Genomic DNA, 21,671 nt, shown 5'->3' with positions numbered 1-21,671 from the left:
GGAAGTCCCTCACCACTGATTTAAGTAAGAGTGATTTTACTCCCTGATTATATTGCATTAGAATTGGACTCACCCTCGTCCAGTATGGTTTGCCTTTGTCCCCACCCAAAAATCTCATCTTGAATTGTAATCCCCATAATCTCCACGTGTCAAGGGAGAGACCAGGTGGAGGTTACTGAATCGTGGAGGCAGTCACCCCCATGCTATTCTCATGATAGTGAGTGAGTTCTCGCAAGATCTGCTGGTTTCATAAGTGTTTGGTTGTTTCTCCTGCCACCTTGTGAAGAAGGTGCCTTGCTTCCCCTTTGCCTTCTGCGGTGATTATACTAGTAAGTTTCCTGAGGCCTCCCCAGTCATGTGGAACTATGAGTCAATTAAACCTCTTTCCTTTGTAAATTACCCAGTTTCGGGCAGTTCTTTGTAGCAGTGTGAGAATGGACTAATACACCCAGCATCCTTCCCAGCCTCTCCTCCAAACAAGAGTGCCTTCCACAACACCCCTTCCAAGGCTCATCTGCCATCTGTCTGACTTTTCCAAGGGCAGAAGCTCACTACTTCACATCATGTCCATGACATTACTCATCACTGTGTTGGGCAAGCAGGCTACGCCTCCCCTTACTTCTGTGCATTGGTGTTGGGTCTTCCCTTTGGAAAAACACTGAACTCATCTTTTTATCCTGTGTAAAAGCTTTGGAAGTCTTTGAAAAAAAGAAAGAAAAGAAAAGAACATCACCACTTGGTATGCTGTTCTCAGAACTCAGCACCCCACAGTTTGTCAGATGTTCCTCATATGAATTGATTTTTCAGGCCCACCACTATCCTGCCTTGTCTGGATTTTCTCATATTAATCCATACCCTTCTTAACATCTAATACCCCTAATTGAACCCCATATTTAAGCTTTGGTTTTCTGACTCATTCATTACCTACTGTGATCCAGATATTGCCTCTCCTTCTATTAATGAGCTTCGTTACATGAACTGTGTCAGTAGCTGCATCACACAGTGGGTTCGTGCTGCGTTTTTCTTGCCTTCAAGAGGAAACTCTGAACCAGTTCCCAATCGTGTATAACAGTGACGGCAGGTAGACCTCAAGTTATGAAGCCATCATCTAAATGACAGGGCCTGCACTAGGGGAAACATCTGTTACCAATTTGTGACTGTCTTAGAATGATATACATTCATGAATGTCCCCCAAAGTTAACACTCATCCTGCTGAGACTTCATCATAATCAAAGCCCCCATGGATTGAGCTCCCACTGAGTGCCAGGCAGCTTAGAGAGATCTGTAATCCACTGGACACCCTCACTTGTAGGCACATCCCCATTTGGTGGATGAAGACTGTCAGGAAACATTGTGGAAGACTTTGAGGTGGGCAAAATATTACTAAGTACCTTTCAATGGAATGCTGGGTTGGTTAGTGGATCCTTCAAGGTTAACATCTATAAGTTGCAGAAAACTGATAGTAACCAAATGATTCTTGTCCATAGAAATGCAAAAAAAAAAATTAGGTATATAGGGGTAATTGACTTTCACCCTGGAGAAAATAAGATTTCAAACATGACATTTTAGTACATGTAGATACTAACCGATCTATTAGTAGATTCATTTCAGTACCGATTAGCAAACCCATTTCAGTTTTGCATCTCCTAGCAACTTCTTTTTGGCATTCATGATTGCCTGTATATGTGTAGTCTTCAGATTCTTTAAATCAGTTGAACACCTTATTGGTTCCCTCTTTAACTAATGTCTTTGAAAAATATTCATATTATATTTGTGTGACAGTCATAGCTTTACTATTTTGAGAATTTTCCTTTAACAGTAATTAACCCTTAGGAGCTATGCCTCTGATCCCTTTAACTTGAGCAGCCTTATTTCACACCCCAACATTTCTGCCAGGAGAATTGGGCCTCTCAAATCAAATTCCTTTTTCTCTGAGAATGGCTTCCTGCTGACTGGAACACTGATGCACTCCGCCCTCAAGCTGCAAAATGGGGCTAAGTTTGAAGGTTGTTGAGAATAGAGGGAGGGCAGTCACACAGCAAAATAGTTAAGTTAAAACCTGTTGTTGGATGCCCTTGTTCCTAAGTCCCTTGACTGTCCCTAGCACCCAAGAGTGTCCATTGATTGGGCTTTCCCCTGAGCGCCCACCTCCTCCTCTTCTTGAGCCATTCATCCCTCCTCTCATCTCCCCTGCTCTCCACCATCTGCACGGGCTCCTCACCCTTGCTCTCTGTTCTCAGGCAGAGTAGTGATCTCTCCCTTTGCCTTGTGATACTTTAAGATCAGCTTCTAGGGCCCATCTTTTCATGTCCAAGTGACCCAGACAGGTATTCAACCTGCAAGGAATTATGCTGTCAGATTAGTTATGAAACAATTAATAGTTAATTTTTAAGCATCTGGTATGTGTCCAGTACTGTACTAGGCACTAAGCATACAGGAAAGCTCATGTTCCTGACTTGTCTCATTCATTCGTTTATTCACTCATTCATTCATTGACAGGGTCTCAGTCTGTTGCCCAGGCTGGAGTGCAGTGAGTGGCACAATCATAGCTCACTGCAGCCTCAAGCAGTCCTCCCACCTCAGCCTCCTGAGTAGCTGGGACTATAGTCATGGCTAATTTTTTTTTTAACTTTTTGTAGAGATGAAGTCTCACTATGCTGCCCAGGCTGATCTCAAACTCCTGGGCTCAAGCAATCCTCCCTCCTTGGCCTCCCAAAGTGTTGAAATTACAGGCATGAGCCACAGCACCTGATCTGTCTTTTTCATTTGTGAAGACAGAATGGATGATTGGTCAGAACCAAGAGGCTATCCACTGGATTTAAAGTTATATATTTTATGCCCTTGAACAGGATATTTTACATCCACTTAACTGAATATTTATAATACATCAAAATGCAAGATGACACATATTTTTCAGGCAGCCCATTAAATGATGCTGACTTTCATGGTTATTAAACATAATACATTTAAATCTGAAGTCAGAATGTAAAATGTGACATTTAGGAACATGATACAAAGTAGGACATTCAGGAGATTTGGAATTCATAAATCAGTATATTGATTTACATTCGTCAGTTGCTTAAAATTTTCTAAATGATTATCTTAGTCCATTTGGTCTGCTATAATAAAACACCATGACTGGGTGGCTTCTAAAGAGCAGAAATGAATTTCTTTCAGTTCTGGATGCTGGGAAGTCCAAAATCAAGGTACAATCAGCTTTGGCGTCTAGTGAGGACCCATTTCCTATTTTATAACCAACCATCTTCTCACTGTGTCCTCATATGGCAAAAGAGGCAAGGCAGCCCTCTGGGGCCTCTTTTATTTTATATTTAAACATATTTTAACTTTTAGGTTAAGGGGTACATGTGCAAGTTTGTTATATAGATAAACTTATGACTTAGGGGCTTGGTGTACAGATTATATCCTCACCTGGGTATTAAGCATATTACCCAGCAGTTTTTTTTTTTCTAAACCTCTCCCTCCTTCCATCCTCCACCCTCAAGTAGGTCCCAGCGTTGTGCTGTTCCCCTTTCTCTGTCCATGTGTTCTCATTTAGCTCCCACTTATAAGTGAGAACATGTGGTATTTGGTTTTCTGTTCTTGCATTAGTTTGCTGAGAATAAGGACCTCCAGCTGCATCCATGTTCCTACAAAGGACATGATCTTGTTGTTTTGTATGGCTGCATAGTATTCCATGGTGTATATGTACCACATATTCTTCATCCAGTCTACCGTTGATGGGCATTTAGGTTGATTCCATATCTTTGCTATTGTGAATAGCGCTGCAGTGAACATATGCATGCATGTGTCTTTATAGTAGAACAGTTTGTATTCTTTGGGTATATACCTAGTAATGGGATTGCTGGGTCAAATGATAGTTCTGTTTTTAGTTATTTGAGGAATTGTCACACCACTTTCCACAGTACACCACTTTTCACAATGGGTGAACTAATTTGCACTCCCACCAGCAGTGTGTAAGTGTTCCCTTTGCTCCACAACCTCACCAGCATCTGGTGGGGTTTTTTTTGTTTTGTTTTGTTTTTTACTTTTTAATAACATGGGACCTCTTTTATAAGGGCACTAACCTCATTCATGAGCACGTATCTCCAAACGCCATCACACTGGGCGTTAGGTTTGAACATGTGACCTTGGGAGGGCACTCAGCCATTCAGTCTACAGCAGTGACTTCAGAAAACCACACGTAAGGAAGCTTGCTAAAGGATGGGCATTATTTAAACCAACAACTTCATTATTAAATTAAAACTAACTGCATCCTGGCCTACCTGCTGTACATAATTTTTTTAAATAGACAGGTATTACTAAGTCTTTGTAACCAAGTATATACAATGTGTGTGTGTGTGTGTGTGTGTGTCTGTGTGTGTGTAATTTAGTTTAGACATATATGAGAAGCCCAAACGTGTATTGCTAGCCACTGAATTCCTAGCTAGGAAGATGGGGTTGAGTCAGACAACAGGCTGAGTCATTCATTGATTTGGCCAGAAGCCAACCACCAAAGGCTGTTACTGCTGAACAGGGATCTTGAGCAGAGATTGGGAGCTCCTGGTTTATGATCATGTCTTTTTCCAAGTTACAAATTGGATATGTTGTGTGTACATATGTAGATAGTTTTTTATCCTGATACTTGGAACATGTCTGTGAAACACTGTAAACCCTCTCTCCAATGTCATCCTAATGGGAGAAAATGTATAGAAGGGTCACCTGGGCCCTTAAAGGGAAAGCATCCGTGTGACAGTTCTACATCTTCTAAATATCTGAATGCAGGAGAGACAGCTCTCGTTAGCTAAAAGAGCTAGGGAAGGGACATTCAATCTGGATAGATCTAAACTGGAGTGTGCTCAGGAGGCTGAGGTGATTATCATCATCTGCATCTGGACCCAGTGTTGCCTGTATCAGAGAGGCAGTGCCTGGGCAGGCAGGGGGGAAGCATGCCAAGGCCAGGTGTGAGGATGGCCCCTGACCCAGGGATGCTCTGTCCTTTCAGCCCCAGTGTTGACAAGAGGCTTGCTAGTGAACCGCAGGCCTGCAGAGTTTAGTCTGACATTGGCACTCTGAGCTTTGACGCCCAGAAGCTCAGTGACTCACTGACTTTTGCAGGGAGCTCTGGCACAGGGTGATGCCAGCAGCCTCATGGATGGTACACCCAGCTCCCTGGCCTCAGTGCTTCCTTGGTTTATTCTATTCTATTCTATTCTATTCTATTCTATTCTATTCTATTCTATTCTATTCTATTATTTTATTTTATATTGAGATAGGATCTCGCTCTGTCACCCAGGCTAGAGTGCAGTGGTGCAATCTTGGCTCACTGCAACCTCTGCCTCCTGGGTTCAAGAGTTTCTCATGCCTCAGCCTCCCAAGTAGCTGGGACTACAGGCACACACCACCTGGCTAATTTTTGTATTTTTAGTAAAGATGGGGTTTCACCATTGTTGGCCAGGCTGGTCTCGAACTCCTGGCCTCAACTGATCCACCCACCTCAGCCTCCCAAAGTGGTGAGATTACAGGCGTGAGCCACTGTGCCCGGCCCCTTGGTGTTTTTTAAAATCTCTGTTAACTTTGTCTCCACTCCGATGTCCACTCTCAGAATCTGGTCATGACTCAGCATCCCCCTGTCACACCAACCTTCTAAATCTCTGCTCCGAATCAATCCTGCAGCCCACGCCTCCACTCACATACCATGGCAGGGGGCCAGCACCTGCTGCTCCCTGGCAGTCTCAGGGCTTCTTGTCTGCTTTCAGGCGGAGCAGCTGGGACAGAGCAGCTTTCTTGTGTCACCTTACTTGACTGAAGGCTGCAGGGTCTCACCTAGACATACTCCAGCATGCCTGTCATTTGCAGCCATGCTCCCTTGTGTTCCTAAGTCCCAAGAGACAGTAAATGAGGGCATAAGCTATTGCACTGCTGCCCACCAGTCTGGTTCTGAGCTAGGATTAAAGAGAGCCAGAGCCTGCGACACACCCGCCCACCTCTCCACTTATGCAGCTCTGAGCTTCACCACCTGCACCTTGCCCTGTCTTTGTCTTGCCTTGGTTCAGCCTGGTGCCTATGGGAAGAGGCCATAACTGACCTTCCTCTCACTGCGGATGAAGGTGGGAGGAAAAGTTTCCAGAAAAAAGGAGACAGCAGACCCTGGTCTTCCCAGAGCTCAGGCCTCCTGGCCACTGCAGTGACCCAGGCAAGAGACAGGCTGGGGTCAGAGCAAGGTGGTACCCGCGGACAGGGTGATACATGGTCAAATTCTGGATGTGTTTTTAAGGCAGACCCCATGGAAATTCCTGATGGATTGGAGGTGAGATAGAAGGATCATTAAATGCAATCTTAAGGTCTCAAACCAGAGTTCTAGTCTTGTTTTCAGTCTTATTTATCTGATTCTCTGATCTTATCTGACCAGATAAGACCTGGTCTTATCCGACAGATAAGACCTGAGCCCCAAGTCTTATCTGATCAGATTAAGACATTATCCGGTCTTGTCCTATCTCAGACTGACTTCTACTTTTATTTCAGTGGGTTCTGATTCCTAGCATCAGCAGCCCACTCCAGGCTCTTTGGAAGTTCTCTTATTGTCATTAGAGCTCTCTCTGCTGCCCTTAGTATTTTAGCACTCACGTAAATGACCCGTTTGGCATTCTGTCAGTGTAGTTGGGCCTGAAGGTAATGTAACAGCGTGGCAGTGAGCACTGCTTAACATCTCTTTGAAATAAACAACAAAAGGCAGGTGGCCGTCATTGCCAGCCCTCCAGAGTAAGGCTTTTGCAGGGAAAGTGGTGGACAGCTTGTAGGCCAGTGTAGACTGTTTTACAACTCGAGGTCTCAATTCTGTCACTGTCGCAGTGAATGAAAATCACTTCACGGGGATTCGTTTCTTTGTCTGTAAAGAGTCATTTGTAATGTTCAGTTAGAGATAAGAATCAACCAGTGGAGATGGTGGATATATTTAAGCGCTTACTATGGGCCAGGCCCAGCTCTTTTACATGAGTTACTTTATTTGATCCTCATCAGATAGGTGCTATTATTACTTCCATTTTACAAATGAAAAAAATGAGGTTTGGAGACGTTAAGTGACTTGTACATTATCAGCCAGCTGGTACGGGGTAGGGCTGGCATTCAAACCCATGTCTATTGGACACCGGGTTGTGTGCTCTTAACCACGCACCAGTGTTTCTTTCAGTGTGATCATGGGTCACCTGGGTGGGCTTGGTAAGTGTAGAATCCTGGGTCCTGCTCTCCTGACCAACCCACTGACTCTGACTCTCTGAGGCTGGGACCTGGAAATCCATACCTTAGCTAAAGTGGCATAACATATGACAACCACGGTAATCTCATTATGTCTAAATGATTGTAAAGCATCCTGTGGGTGTGTATATGTAATGTTGACAAATCCTCTAAGCCTAAGTCAGTCCAAATTCTAGGATTTCCTAATTAAAAACAAGCAGATAGTTCTTATAATAGTACAATCCCATCCTCTGTAATTTCCAAAGTCCATTATTAACGCATCAATGTAATAGAATGTCGAATGGTCAGCATTCTGCAGAGGACAATATCCACACTAGTTCATTTAAGCAGAAAGGAATTTTTTAAAATAGAATATTAAATAGGTAATAGAATCATTAGGAGAGCTGGAAAAACAGTCTTCAGGCTGACTGTCCAGCAGTGACTCCCAAAATCCCACCACAGAGCTGAGCTTCAGAAGCTGTTGCTCCAGCATGCTCAGCAAGCTGCCTGTGAATGTTGGGAGAGCAGAGGGCAAGCATGGAGCCCTGGGTTAGGGAGTGATCAGAACTGAAGCCCAGGAGGGCCTCTGCAATGAATGACTGGGGGAACTTGGATAGAAAAGGAGGCCAAGGAAGCAGGGGTTTTCAAACAGCCAAAGTGGCCAGCATGGCCAGATACAGTAAGAGGGCCAGTTAAACATGGATTTTTTTTTTTTTTGAGATGGAGTCTTGCTCTGTCAGCAGGTTGGAGTGCAGTGGGTGATCTTGGCACACTACAACCTCTGTCTCCCAGTTTTAAGCGATTCTCCTGCCTCAGCCTCCCGAGTACCTGGGACTACAGGCACACGCCACCATGCCCAGCTGATTTTTGTATTTTTAGTAGAGATGGGGTCTCACCATGTTGGCCAAGATGGTCTCCATCTCCTGACCTCATCATCTGCCCGCCTTGACCTCCCAAAGTGCTGGGATTACAGGCATGAGCCAGCGTGCCCAACCAAGCATGGATTTTTTAAAAATAGTATTGTTGGTCTTGACACCTAGGTGACTTTTGCTAGGTCAGTTAGTGAGTTTTGCCAGCACTGTTTCAGGGGGATGGTGGGGAAAGCAGCTACATTGGGTGGGCGAAGACTAAATGGGAAGTGAGCAAACAGAAACAGCAAGCACGGCACAGCCAGGCCTTTCAGGGAGCCAAGTGGAGATGGGAAGGAAGCGGGGCTGTGGCTGGTGAGCCCTTGGAGCTCAGGGAATTTTTTTTATTTGTTGTTTTGTTTGTTTCTTAGGATGAGAGAAACTTGAGCATAGTAATAGCAGAGCCATTTGAAAGAGAAATGAGTCAATTTGTCAGTGTTCTAAAGGTCCTAGAAAGAAAGGGGGCAAGGACTAGAAGGAGGGGTTGGCCTGGAACACAGGAGGGACAGCTCCTCCCTGCTGGCTGTCAGAAGGAGGTGACAGTGGGTACAGGTAGGGTACCAGGAGGAGGTGGGTGGTGGAGCCCTAGTCATGGTCCTGATTTTCTCCCTGAAGCTGATGAGTCCCCCTGCTGAGACGGCAGGGCCTGGATCCTGAGCGTGAGGCTGGGGATGAGGTGCAGGTTTGGAGCAGCAACTGCTGCAGACAAGTGAAGGGATTGTCAGTCAAGGCCTTGGCCACCTAAATAAACTAGAACTTATGAGTTCAAGGTGGGCCAGCTGCCAACAGTGTGTGATGTAGTTCAGCAGCCTTGGGCTGGAGTGCAGAGGCAGGTCCTGGGGCTGCTCTGAGGACATGGACTTTCGGTTGAGGATGATGTTGGGCTCGGAGCTCAGGTCTGCTGCTCGACGTGATGTGTCCCATCTGTGTGGCAGGTGCCTCAATCGGGAACCCTGAAGCTGTCCCACCTACAGGAGGGAACCTACACGTTCCAGCTGACCGTGACGGACACTGCCGGGCAGAGAAGCTCTGACAACGTGTCAGTGACAGTGCTTCGCGCGGCCTACTCCACAGGAGGTGAGAAGAAAGTCCTTCCCTCGCTTCCCACTGCTTGTGGAAGGCAATGTCGGGTTGGCGCTTTGTCCTCTGGCTCTGCACTCCATGGGCTCTTCCATTTTATTTATGGTTATTGCTGAATGAGAGAGTCTTTGCTAAAAACACAATAACAAAAGCAGGCTCTCTTCTGTTTTGGGCTTAGCCGGTGCTACTGGGTTGGGGTGGAGGGAGCACTCCAGGGGATGAGAAGAGATTCTCCCGCTCCTCTTGACTTGATTTCGTCAAAGACAATTGCCTGGCTATTCTGGGAGAGGACTTTGTTTACAGATGGATGGTCCATTTGCTGCATCTGTTCCAAGAGGGAAGCTAAGGAGTTTAGTGAAACCAGTTGAACTCGTGGAAGCAGAGAGTGGAATGGCAGTTACTGGAGGCTGTGCGGGGGACGGACTGGGAAAGGAGAGATGCTGGTCAAAGGGTACAAAGTGTCACTGAGACCGGAGGAACAGGTTCTGGTGATCTGTTGTACAGCATGGTGACTATAGTTAATGATAATGTATTGTCTGTTTCAAAATTGCTAAAACAGTAGGTTTTAAATGTTGTCATCACAAAAAGATTACAAGTAGGGGAGAAGATAGATGTGTCAATTAGCTTGATGTAATCATTCCACAATGCAAACATATATCAAAACATCACATTGTGCCTCATAAATATATACTCTCCTTTTTTGTCAATTAAAAATACATATTAAAAAAACAAGGAAAAGGCATACCACAGGATTGAAGAAAGACTTGGCTCTTGGGTGTAATCAATTGCTGATACAATAAGTCACTTCAAAAATTTTAGAAAGAGAAAAAGAGTGCAGCTAAGGAGTACGGTTAAAATTAATTGAAATACGCAAAGGACCCGTCAATTTGAAAGTGCTACCTACACATTTTCATAGACACTTTACACAGATGCATAGTTATATTAATAATATAACTTTAAATACATATGATGGTTCTCACATTCTGTTGTACAATGTAACAATGTAAAACTTATTTCATTCATCTATGTTTCTTACTTTTCTAAACATCTACATTTTTTTTTTGAGAGGGAGTTTTGCTCTTGTTGCCTAGGCTGGAGTGGGAGTGCAGTGGTGCAGTCTCGGCTCACTGCAACCTCTGCCTCCTGGGTTCAAGTGATTCTCCTGCCTCAGCCTCCCAAGTAGCTGGGACTACAGGTGTGCACCACCACGCCCTGCTAATTTTGTATTTTTAGTAGAGACAGGGTTTCACCATATTGGCCAACCTGGCCTCGAATTCCTGACCTCAGGTGATCCACCCGCCTCAGCCTCCCGAAGCACTTAGACTACAGGCGTGAACCACCACGCCCAGCCCAACGTCTACATGTCTAAGAAAGATTAGGTCATCAAATTTTTAAAAATATCCATTGCATGGAACTTAGCGACACTAAAGATATTGTAGTATTGTAGAGGGAACCCCTCACCACACACACAGTTCACTTCTGGAGAGGTGCTAAGGTCTTGTACATTTAAATATCCTGTTACTCGGTCATCGTGTATTTTCTTAGTGTATGCAGTGTGCAGGGACCTTGCCAGGCACTGGGGATAGAGTGGTGCACTGGTGGTCCCTGACTCTGGTAAACTTGCAGTAAGTCTGTGATATTTTTGAATTCTCAGTATTCAATACTCAGGATCCAGATGGTAATTAAGCCAGCAGAGTGCAGAATGAGGATAAAAGAGTTGGAACAGGACTGTGATTTACTTGTACTATATTGGATCTAGCCTTCTATCAAAAACTGAGGTTAGTATGCATACTGGAAATGAAACTTTCTAAGGAGTTAGAGATTTTAGGATCCTAAGGACTTGTCAACTCTGATAATTTTCATAGGCGGCATTAAAAATTTGTTTGGCTGATGACAACCTGTCCAGCCAGGGGTTAAGCTTACTGTAAGGAAGCAGGGTAACCATTCACAGACAGGACAGGCATCAAACTCCAGCCCATGCCAGCACTGTGAGGTCACCAGTGATAGCGAGTAAACAGTCTGTCCAGCTCAGCCCGGATTCCGTCAGCCCTGCTAATTCATTGCAGCTGGACAGGAGAGCCAGCCAGCTACTCAAAACATTGTTGAGTCCCTTTGCTGGGCAGCTACTCAAAACATCGTTGGTCCCTTGGCCACCAGGACCAGTGGAGACATGACATTGTCTCCAGCAGGGATGGCTCACTTCTGTAGAACTGGGCGCCCTCTAGAGGGCTTTCCCCCTGGGTACCAAGACTCACCTGGACAGGGTCTGAGTCAAGTGCTGACTCTGGGAGGAAAGGACTCTTGGGAAAAAGACACAGATACCCTGTCATCCCCCACAGAAATCAGAAAAGGATTGCTCTTGTACAGCTGAAGTGCCTGGGAGGGAGGAAGGGCCTGCACTGATATGAGCAGATGGCCAGCACCTCACCGGCCACTTGTTTGCCCTGGTTTATTTCCTCAGGCAGCTTTCCGGGCTCCAGAGGTAAATTGCCAGCTGTAAATTTCTGGCCCTTCTCCAAGATGATAATAAACTGTATTTGAAGTAGCAGAGAGTGGTGTGTGAATCATTTTTGATTACTCAGTGGCCGCTTGAGTATAGGTCTTGTGTGGGTAACTTTATATGGAAAATAAAAAGGAATTGGTGTAGTACTAACTGCTGTCTAGAATCACTTAGTGGTTATATTGGAATAACATGCTATGAATTAAAGTTAATAAAACACCACAGAGAGACATTGGAAAATAGAGGTAGAAGAGACAAGTGTTTCCCTCCCCTCCATTGTATGTATTGGTCTTGCAATGAATGACCCAGATGTTATGGTAACCAAGGGTGACACCAGCTGAGGTAGACAGATGAGCAGGTACCCTGCTTATATGATCATAACTTGGTTCAATTTTTAATAAGTTGACATTTTGAACATTTTTCATGCTTAGAAAAATGATCAAACAGCAAGCCAGCAAGCTCTTCCAACATGATCTAACTCAGCAGTCTCCAAACAGGATGCCCCTGAGTTGTTCAAGACATTTTTAGGGTGAGAAAGAAGATAGCAGAGTTTATATTTTTGCTGATTTTTAATTTTTTTCCTTAAAATTTGAGTATATTTTATAAGATACACCCCATGTTAGTACAGTAGTATGCACGTATTATTTATAAATAAACCGGACTAGCCGGATGTGGTGGGACACCCCTGTAATCCCAGCTACTCAGGAGGCTGAGACATGAGAGTCAGTTGAGCCTGGGAGCTGGAGGCTGCAGTGAGCTGAGATTGTGCCACCGCACTCCAGCCTGGGCGACACAGCGAGACTCCGTCTCAAATAAATAGATAAATAAATAAACTGGAGATGCCTGTTCAACATTATATTATTGATCAGGATGCATGATCAAAAAAGTTTGGAGGCTGCTAATCCAAAAATAGATAGAAAATTTACAAATATGGATCCATCTCCAAAATCACCAAGGAATAAATAAAACCTTGAGATATTTGGGATTTTCATGCCATGAATTTAAGAAACCTGACGAGGAACTGTATCCTGCTTGATATCCAGCGTGTCCCCCACCTCCTCTCCCTGCTTCTTCCCAGTGGCCGGAGCTGACTCTCCTTCAGGCCTATGTTCTCAGTCATAACTGCAGGCTCTTTACTTCCTCTTCTTCCGCAGGAGCTTCTATCAGCATTTATTTTCTTTAACCTCTCTTCCTCCTGGATCAATATATCTTCAAATTGCCTCACACCAAGATAGACTCCTTTTCCAACCTCTTGATTTAACCACGTTTCAATAAAAGATGTGTCCAAGGCCGGGTGCAGTGGCTTACACCTGTAATCTCAGCACTTTGGGAGGCCGAGGCAGGAGGATTGCTTGAGTCCAGTAGTTCAAGACCAGCCTGGGCAACATAGTGACACCCTGTATCTACAAAAAAAAAAACCAAGTGTATGTCCAAGATTTCACTTGGGTTTGTGAACTGTGCTCAGCCATTTGGTTTTGAAGGAATATCATATAATCTGCCACTTCCCCATGTTCCTGAGAGAATTGTCTAGTCCACTCTGTCCCTGTAAAACTGTGGAGCTCCTGTGACCTGCTTCTAGCCTTGTGCCTTAGTCCATGTTTCCAGTACCAGATAGTCACCCGGTTCTCCTCTGGCTAAGTCTAATAAAGTTGGCTTAATCAAGGGAGAGGGAAAATGCATTTCAGGAAAATATTTGTAGCTCCTATGAATTGCACTGCAAATTAAAAGCTCCTAAGAACTCCAGAAGGGAGAAATGTCATTATTTCTTTTTTTTTTTTTTTTTTTTTTTTTTTGAGACAGAGTCTCCCTCTGTCGCCCAGGCTGGAGTGCAGTGTCACAATCTCGGCTCACTGCAACCTCTGCCTCCCAGACTCAAGTGATTCTCCTGTCTCAGCCTCCCGAGTACCTGGGACTACAGGTGCATGCCACCAAGCCCGGCTAATTTTTTGTATTTTTAGTAGAGACGGGGTTTCACTGTGTTAGCCAGGATGGTCTTGATCTCCTGACCTTGTGATCCACCTGCCTTAGCTTCCCAAAGTGCTGGGATTACAGGTGTGAGCCACCGTGCCCGGCCAATGTCATTATTTCATGAAACTAAATTCATGCCAGCCCATAACTAAATTTTGCTTATTCTCTACAGTACCAGGGATGTTATGATAATCAACAAATAGGATTCAATAGTAAAAACTTAATCTCAGTGAAAAGTATTACTTAGGAGACAAGAATGTAAGACATAGCATATGTAAAATAGTACCTCTGGGCCAGGCACGGTGGCTAACACCTGTAATCCCAGCACTTTGGGAGGCCGAGGCAGGTGGATCAGTTGAGGTCAGGAGTTCGAGACCAGCCTGGCCAACAAGGTGAAATCCCATCTCTACCAAAAAACACAAAAATTAACCGGGTGTGGTGGTGCATGTCTGTAGTCCCAGCTACTCCAGAGGCTGAGGCAAGAGAATCTCTTGAACCCGGGAGGCGGAGGTTGCAGTGAGCCAAGATTGTGCCACTGCACTTCAGCCTGGGTGACAGAGTGAGACCTTGTCTTAAGTAAGTAAGTAAATAAATAAATGGTACCTCTGTTAAAACATAGCCAACTGCCATCCAGGGGATGGGATGGTATTAGGTGCCCTCCTGCAGAGCAATCGACAGCCAGAAGAGGTTCCAACAATGGCTTCTATGAATGAATGAATGAAGAGGGAGACAGCTGAGGCGGGGAATCGAGGGTAGAGAGAGACCTGGGCTGTTGCTTCTGTGTGCCACCTCCTGGCAAGGCAAGCATGGAGAACAGCCCTCAGACCAACAGCCCCTGAGGAGTCTGAAGAATTAAGTCGGGAGGCTCAAAAAGAGCCCTCCAACCTCTCCAGAACCTGTTGCTGGAATTGTTAGGTTTGCCTCATTATTTGCATCTCTTCCCCGAAGTGCATTTTATCATCCCCACAGACTCCCCTTTGTCATCCCCATCTTGAGAGTCTGAACTTCTGCACTCGTGTGACTTGAGATTTGTTTACAAATAGGATGTTTGCACACTTGCTCGCGCTACCACTTCTTCTGTGACGATGGCTGCTGCATTGACATCACGCTCGCCTGCGATGGAGTGCAGCAGTGTCCTGATGGGTCTGATGAAGACTTCTGCCAGAATCGTGAGTTGGCTATGTCACATTGCTAGGCAGTGGCTGGAAGGGATGGAGTTGGGAGGTCTGTGTTCTGAGAATGAAATGCAAACACAGTGTCCTTCCCCTGCTTGATTTTAGTTATAACTTTACATGTAAAAGCTATGCCTTAAATGAGAATTCAATATGTCTCTAGTCTAAGTCTCAAATGTCAAATTTTCAGTATTGCTTATGTTTTTAATTTTTTTCAATTTTCCAGGTTCTTTCTATCCTAAAAATGCTGCATGTCATGTGCTTTCTTAAAAACTGAAGTGATTTGATGCTTTGTTTTGATAATTTTTTAAAGAAAATTTACGATACACCAGGGTGTGGCTAAGTCAGAGCTATAAATCAGTCTTATAATATCATACACATAGAAATACCCTGTAAGAAAGAAGAAAAACTGAAGAAAATGTAATGAAGTATGGATTTGAGGAAGGACGAAGAGTCTCAAAACCTTAAGTTTACGTTTAGTCTTTGTCCATTTCTTTTTTTTTTTCTTTTCTTTCTTTTTTTTATGAGACCAGTTCTCACTCTGTCACCCAGGCTGGAGTGCAGTGGCATAATCATGGCTCACTGCAGCCTCGACTTCCCCAGCCTTAGGTGTTTCTCCCACCTCAGCCTCCCCAGTAGCTGGGACTGCGGGCATGTACCACCATGCCCAGCTAATTTTTGTTAATTTTTTGTAGAGATGGGGTTTTGCCTTGTTGCCCAGGCTGGTCACAAACTCGTGGGCTCAAGTGATTGCCTACTTCTGCCTCCCAAGGTGCTAGGATTACAGGCATGAGCCACCGTGCTGGGCCCCGTCCATTTCTTTATGTGTAACATTTGGAAAGCTGACTATTGGAAGAAGAAAGAACAGATTACCCATTTGAAAATGTGAGAATAGATTTTTATGGTCCTCTGACATGTCTTAGATGAGTGGGCTGTCATATCCAAATATCCGTGATTTTAAATCAGCTGCAGATGTAGTGTTTTTAGTATTAAAGCTCAGAAAAGAAATCCAGCAACTAACAGTAGCTCTTCCACACTTCAGTGGGCCTGGACCGCAAGATGGTAACCCACACGGCAGCTAGTCCTGCCCTGCCAAGAACCACAGGGCCGAGTGAAGATGCAGGGGGTGACTCCTTGGTGGAAAAGTCTCAGAAAGCCACTGCCCCAAACAAGCCACCTGCATTATCAAACACAGAGAAGAGGAATCATTCCGCCTTTTGGGGACCAGAGAGTCAAATCATTCCTGTGATGCCAGGTAAGGATTCACGGTGGGTTCTCAATGAAGAACCTTGTTTTCTGTAGCGAAACTTGGCTCACAATTAAGTTTATGTTTGAAGAGTGTTAAGGAAGTATCTTGAAATAAGAGTTAAAATTAAGAATTTGGCCAGAAAGGCGGGGGGAAATCTTGACATTTGCACTAATTTGTAGTAAGGGACACTTACTAAATACACTCATATACCTACTCCAGAGATACCAATACATTTATTTGTAAATACATTAACACTTAGCTTACATAAACCAATACCCAAAGTGTTAAATTTTAGGTTGTTTTGAGATGAAACAGCATAACCATTATGTATTTGTGTAAATCCTCTTCACCCAAGCAAGTGAACATTTAAACAAGTTGTCTTGAAAGAGATGCATGTGCTAGTAATTCAACATTATGCCTCCAATTTAACTAAATCTATCACTAAAAAAAGTAAGGCTAATGAGATTTATTTTTTTTTTTTTGAGACAGGGTCTCACTCTGTTTCCCAGGCTGGAGTACAGTGACGCGATCACAGCTCACTGCAGCCTCAACCTCCCAAACTCACATGATCCTCCCATCTCAGCCTCCTGAGTAGCTGGGACTATAGGCGTAGTAGCTGGGACCACCATGCCTGACTAATTTTTGTATTTTTTATAGAAACAAGGTTTTGCCATGTTGCCCAGGCTGGTCTTGAACTCTTGGGCTCAAGCAATCTGCCCACCTTGGCTGGCCTCCCAAAGTGCTAGGATTATAGGTGTGAGTCACTGCACCTGGCCTAAAATACATTAACATGACTAAAGCATTACAGAATTTAGCCAGATGCAGTGACTCACCTATAATCCCAGCTACTCTGGAGGCTGAGGCAGAAGAATTGCTTGAGGCCAAGAGTTTGAGACCAGCCTGGGCAACATAGTGAGACCTTGTCTCAATCAGTCAATCAATAAGTATTACAGGATTCCATCATTTTTTACACACTTATTATTTGCATGATTATGTGACATGAGACAGAAATAGAGATTATCACATTTCCAAAAGCTTTTGTAATGTCTTTTAAGACTCTGCATAAGTTGTATTGAAATAACCTGACATGATTTTAGTAAGTTTATTAAGAAAAATTTTTGTTCATTGTACAAGATACGGAAGATGCAAAATAATTTAAGAAGGAAAGTGAATTTAAAATACCACCTCTTTTGAAAACTGCTTTTAATATTTGTTATATTTCCTTCCACTCTTGTTTATGTGCCTTGTAGATTTTAAGTGCCTCCATAAAAATATGTCTGCAAAACATTGCATTCTATCAGGGGCTTTTCTTTCTGAGTTTTGGTTAAGAATGCTGCCAAGTGTCTGCTTTTTTGGTCCATTCCTGGTTGGTACTGCCACCTACTGGTAAAATCGGTCACTACATGCAAGCCTTTGGATGTGGTTTTAGTGGGTTTTCTCTGCTTAAGATAGTTTGTATGGAGAAGAGCATCACAATCTAAGAAACAGAGTTGGGCAGACCAGGCATCTTTGGCAGGACTGCCGAAGGGGTGAAGAGTTTATGGAGAGATCTGTGTTATCAGAGGCCAGGATGGATGAATTCCTACCACATTACTGTGGTGGAGAGAACCACGTGAGCATGAACAAATTAGCTGAAAGTAGAGTCGAGACCAAAGCCCAGGTCTTGGCTCTACCTTTAGAACCTTGAATAAGTCACTTCATATCTCTGGACCTCAGTTGCCTCATCTGTTAATAAGGGACTTCAACCAGATGTCCTCCAAGGTGCTGTCCAGCACTGAGGAATGATAAATAGGCTGACATTCATACTTTACCCCATGAGCCCTTACCCATGCTAGGTGTTACTCATTGGTCCCAGCACTGTCCCATGGGGAATGTGGACTTAGCTCAGAATCCTTTTGAAAATAGTGCTCCAGGCTAGAAGCCATTATTCTCAGCAAACTAACGCAGGAACACAAAACCAAATACTGCATGTCCTCACATTAGAAATGGAAGCCGAATGATGAGAACACATGAACATATGGAGGGAAACAACACACACTGGGCCCTGTCAGAGGGTGGGAGGTAGGGGGAGGGGGAGCATCAGGAAGAACAGCTAATGGATGCTGGGCTTAATACCTAGGGATGGGATGATCTGTGCAGCAAACCACCATGACACGTTTACCTGTGTAACAAACCTGCACATCCTACACATGTACCCCGGAACTTAGAAGTTGGAGGGAAAAAAAAGAAAATAATGCTCCAGGCTGCCACCTGCGGCTGATGGGAGTCAGCACCCAATTTCCAATCTATTTATGATCTCTCCTTTTGCTTTTTGATAATCAGCCTTTGGATTTGGTTATGAAGATGTAAAGAATGGTCTTTCACAGATGCAGAGAGATTAGATGTACAGTTATTATATTAGGGTTTTTTCTAATTATTAAAATAATATGGATTTGCTGTAGAAAATATAGAAAAATACAAAGAAAGTTAAAAGCATCTAGCAAAACTCACCATTAAAATTTTGTCGCATTTTCTTCTGGTTACTTCTATTCATACACATATACATATTTATTCATTTTTAACAAAAGCAGGATAATGCTTTTATAAAACTTTTCTTACTCATGAGCATTTTCATGTATTATTAACTATTCATCAAAAACACACTTTTTGAAAGTCCTGGGGTGAAGAAAGTGGGAAGAAAAAAACAAAACTCTGAAAATGTTAGAAAGAGCCCTCACATCCTGTAGTTTCTGTTCAGACAGTAGCTGTCCCTGCCCTCCCCCTCTGCTGTCCCTAAGACCACCAGACTAGAGTCCTCAGCCTCTGATTTCATGTAAGTTAAAGACCCATAAGTAGATTTAAAAGTGCATTATTGGCCAGGCACGGTGGCTCACGCCTGTAATCTCAGCACTTTGGGAGGCCGAGGTGGGCGGATCATGAGGTCAGGAGATCGAGATCATCCTGGTTAACATGGTGAAACCCCATCTCTACTAAAAATACAAAGGCCAGGAATGGTGGCTTACGCTTGTAATCCCAGCACTTTGGGAGGCCGAGGCAGGCGGATCACAAGGTCAGGAGATCGAGACCATCCTGGCTAACATGGTGAAACGCTGTCTCTACTAAAACTACAAAAAATTAGCTGGACGTGGTGGCAGGCACCTGTGGTCCCAGCTACTCGGGAGGCTGAGGCAGGAGAATGGCGTGAACCCGGGAGGTGGAGCTTGCAGTGAGCCAAGGTCACACCACTGCACTCCAGCCTGGGCGACAGAGCAAGACTCCGTCTCAAAAATAAAATAAAAAAATAAAAATAAAAATACAAAAAATTAGCCAGGCATGGTGGCGGGCGCCTGTAGTCCCAGCTACTTAGGAGGCTGAGGCAGGAGAATGGTGTGAACCCAGGAGGCAGAGCTTGCAGTGAGCTGAGATTGCGCCACTGCACTCCAGCCTGAGCAACAGAGCAAGACTCCATCTCAAAAAAAAAAAAAAAAGTACATTGTTGTTCATGACACATGCCTGGGTTTTAAGAAGACCATCAGCTAGTACAATAAATATGAATGAGTTAAATTCACTGCTGCCTCCTTCCTGCACAGACATGTGGTGAGGACAAATAAGACTTAGCTCGGCTGGGCACGGTGGCTCATGCTTGTAATCCCAGCACTTTGGGAGGCCGAGGCAGGCAAATCACGAGGTCAGTTCAAGACCAGCCTGGTCAACATGGTGAAACCCCATCTCTACTAAAAATACAAAAAATTAGCTGGGCGTAGTGTCAGGCACCTGTAATCCCAGCTACTCAGGAGGCTGAGGCAGGAGAATCACTTGAACCCAGGAGGCGGAGGTTGCAGTGAGCCAAGATTGCGCCACTGCACTCCAGCCCAGGTGACAGAGGCACCACTGCACTCCAGCCCAGGTGACAGAGTGAGACTCCGTCTCAAAAAAAAAAAAAAAAAAAAGACTTAGCTCATGGAAGACTTGTTAACAAGATACTAAGATTAATACTAACAGTGTAGCATGCAAAGTAGTGAGATGTAGTTTTTCACCTGTCACATTGACAATGATGAAGAATTATAATAATTAATGTTTCTAAGAGTAGAGAGAAACAAGTCTCACACTCTGCTGGTAGCAATGCAATTAGTACGTCCTTCCAGAGGCCAGTTTCTGAAGGCTTAAAACTATGTATATGATCGGGTGCAGCAGCTCACACCTGTAATCCCAGCACTTTGGAAGGCCAAGGCAGGTGGATTGCTTAAGGCCAGGAGTTCTAGACCAGCCCTAGCAACATGGCAAAACCCCATCTCTACAAAAACTACAGAAATCAGCTTGTGGTATTCACCTGTAATCCCAGCTACTTGAAAGGCTGAGGTGGGAGAATCGCTTGAGCTTGGGAGGTCAAGGCTGCAGTGAGCTGTAATCCCACCACTGTACTCCAGCCTGGGTGACAGAGTAAGACCTCATCTCTAAAACAAAACTATGTGTGCCTTGACCCAATTGTCCCACTTTTGGGGATTTATTCCACACAGGTTACTGAGGATAAAATGAAGGTACGTGCAGACATTCAGTTACACCAGCGAATGCATGCTCAGTACACTCTGAGCCACCGGGCAGGAGGAGCACAGAGCTCCAGTGTGGCCTGTGTTTGCTCAGCATGTAAAGGCACAATGGCTGGATTGTTGACCATGGTCATAGCCGTAGGGCCTGTTCTCTGTGTGGTCCATGTCATTCATTAACAATTCCACCCTCTTGTATCCAAGCTACCCCGAGGAAAGAAATCTGGTTTCCAGCCCTACAAAGGGCTAGAAAAGTGGTGCTACATCCACATTCACGTGGAATCTGATTTTTTGAAACTTGAGAATTCCTGGGCATGTTAAAGTATTTCTTCCGGATCATGCCTGCGTGCTCTATGGCAGCTGGAAATGAAATGAAAACAGCTTCCATCCAGCTGCCAGTTCCCTCTGTGAATGTGTCGCCATGCATAGTAAACATAATACATTCAGAAGAAAGGAAAAATGGTCTCCTAAGACATGTAACTCTTCCAGAAGGATCATTACCAAAAGTAACTATTTCCAGAAGCAAGTGATGTCATTGTTTTGTTTTGTTTCGATTCGCCACACTGGCAAGAGCCTGTGATTGGATGTGTGAAAGTGAAGCATTTCTCTATGGTGTTCCTTATGCTGAAATCTAGGAAAAATGAATCAGGCAGACTGGGAAATCATAGGGAATTCCTCATGGAATGTAAACAGCAGAAATTCACATTTCAGTTACCCAGAAGGCAGGGCCAGGTTCCTGGGTAATCCTAGAGTCCGGGGCAACTGCGCCTTCTGAAGTCTCCCATGCACACTGCCCGCTGCCTGATACCTGATCCCTCCCTACATCGCCATCTTCCTCTCCCCAGGGAATAAGGGCATTTAAGAAAATGCTGTTTAAAAAAAATTTTTTTAAAGAAAGAAAGTGCTCTTTAATTTTGACAACTGAAGATTCAGAAAGAATTTGCATAGTTTTTTACATGAACCCACCTGTGAGGTTAGGTCCCTTTTGCAAGTACAGTTAGCCAATTTCTCTACTGCATCCTTAATAAAGCTTTGTCCAAA

The 21,671-nt window shown here is 44.3% G+C and overlaps 1 protein-coding gene across 3 annotated transcripts in view; it reads left to right on the top strand.

The window, feature by feature from the left end:
* LRP11 (LDL receptor related protein 11) overlaps nucleotides 1–21,671 on the top strand; it is a 45,211-nt gene that overhangs the window by 11,770 nt on the left and 11,770 nt on the right. For 2 of the 3 annotated variants that reach the window (XM_008963906.5, XM_003811513.6), the window contains exons 3-5: nucleotides 9,074–9,215; nucleotides 14,730–14,855; nucleotides 15,901–16,113. In XM_008963906.5, coding sequence (XP_008962154.2) covers nucleotides 9,074–9,215; nucleotides 14,730–14,855; nucleotides 15,901–16,113 — 481 coding nt within the window. Of the gene's footprint in view, nucleotides 1–9,073; nucleotides 9,216–9,521; nucleotides 9,602–14,729; nucleotides 14,856–15,900; nucleotides 16,114–21,671 lie in introns of those variants that run through there. The other variant, XM_063605020.1, reaches the window with a different exon arrangement.

The sequence above is a fragment of the Pan paniscus genome, chromosome 5 (assembly GCF_029289425.2).
Source record: "Pan paniscus chromosome 5, NHGRI_mPanPan1-v2.0_pri, whole genome shotgun sequence".
NCBI classification, from domain to species: domain Eukaryota; kingdom Metazoa; phylum Chordata; class Mammalia; order Primates; family Hominidae; genus Pan; species Pan paniscus.
The sequence above is the reverse complement of the archived record's forward strand: the minus strand, read 5'-3'. Positions and strand labels throughout refer to the sequence as shown.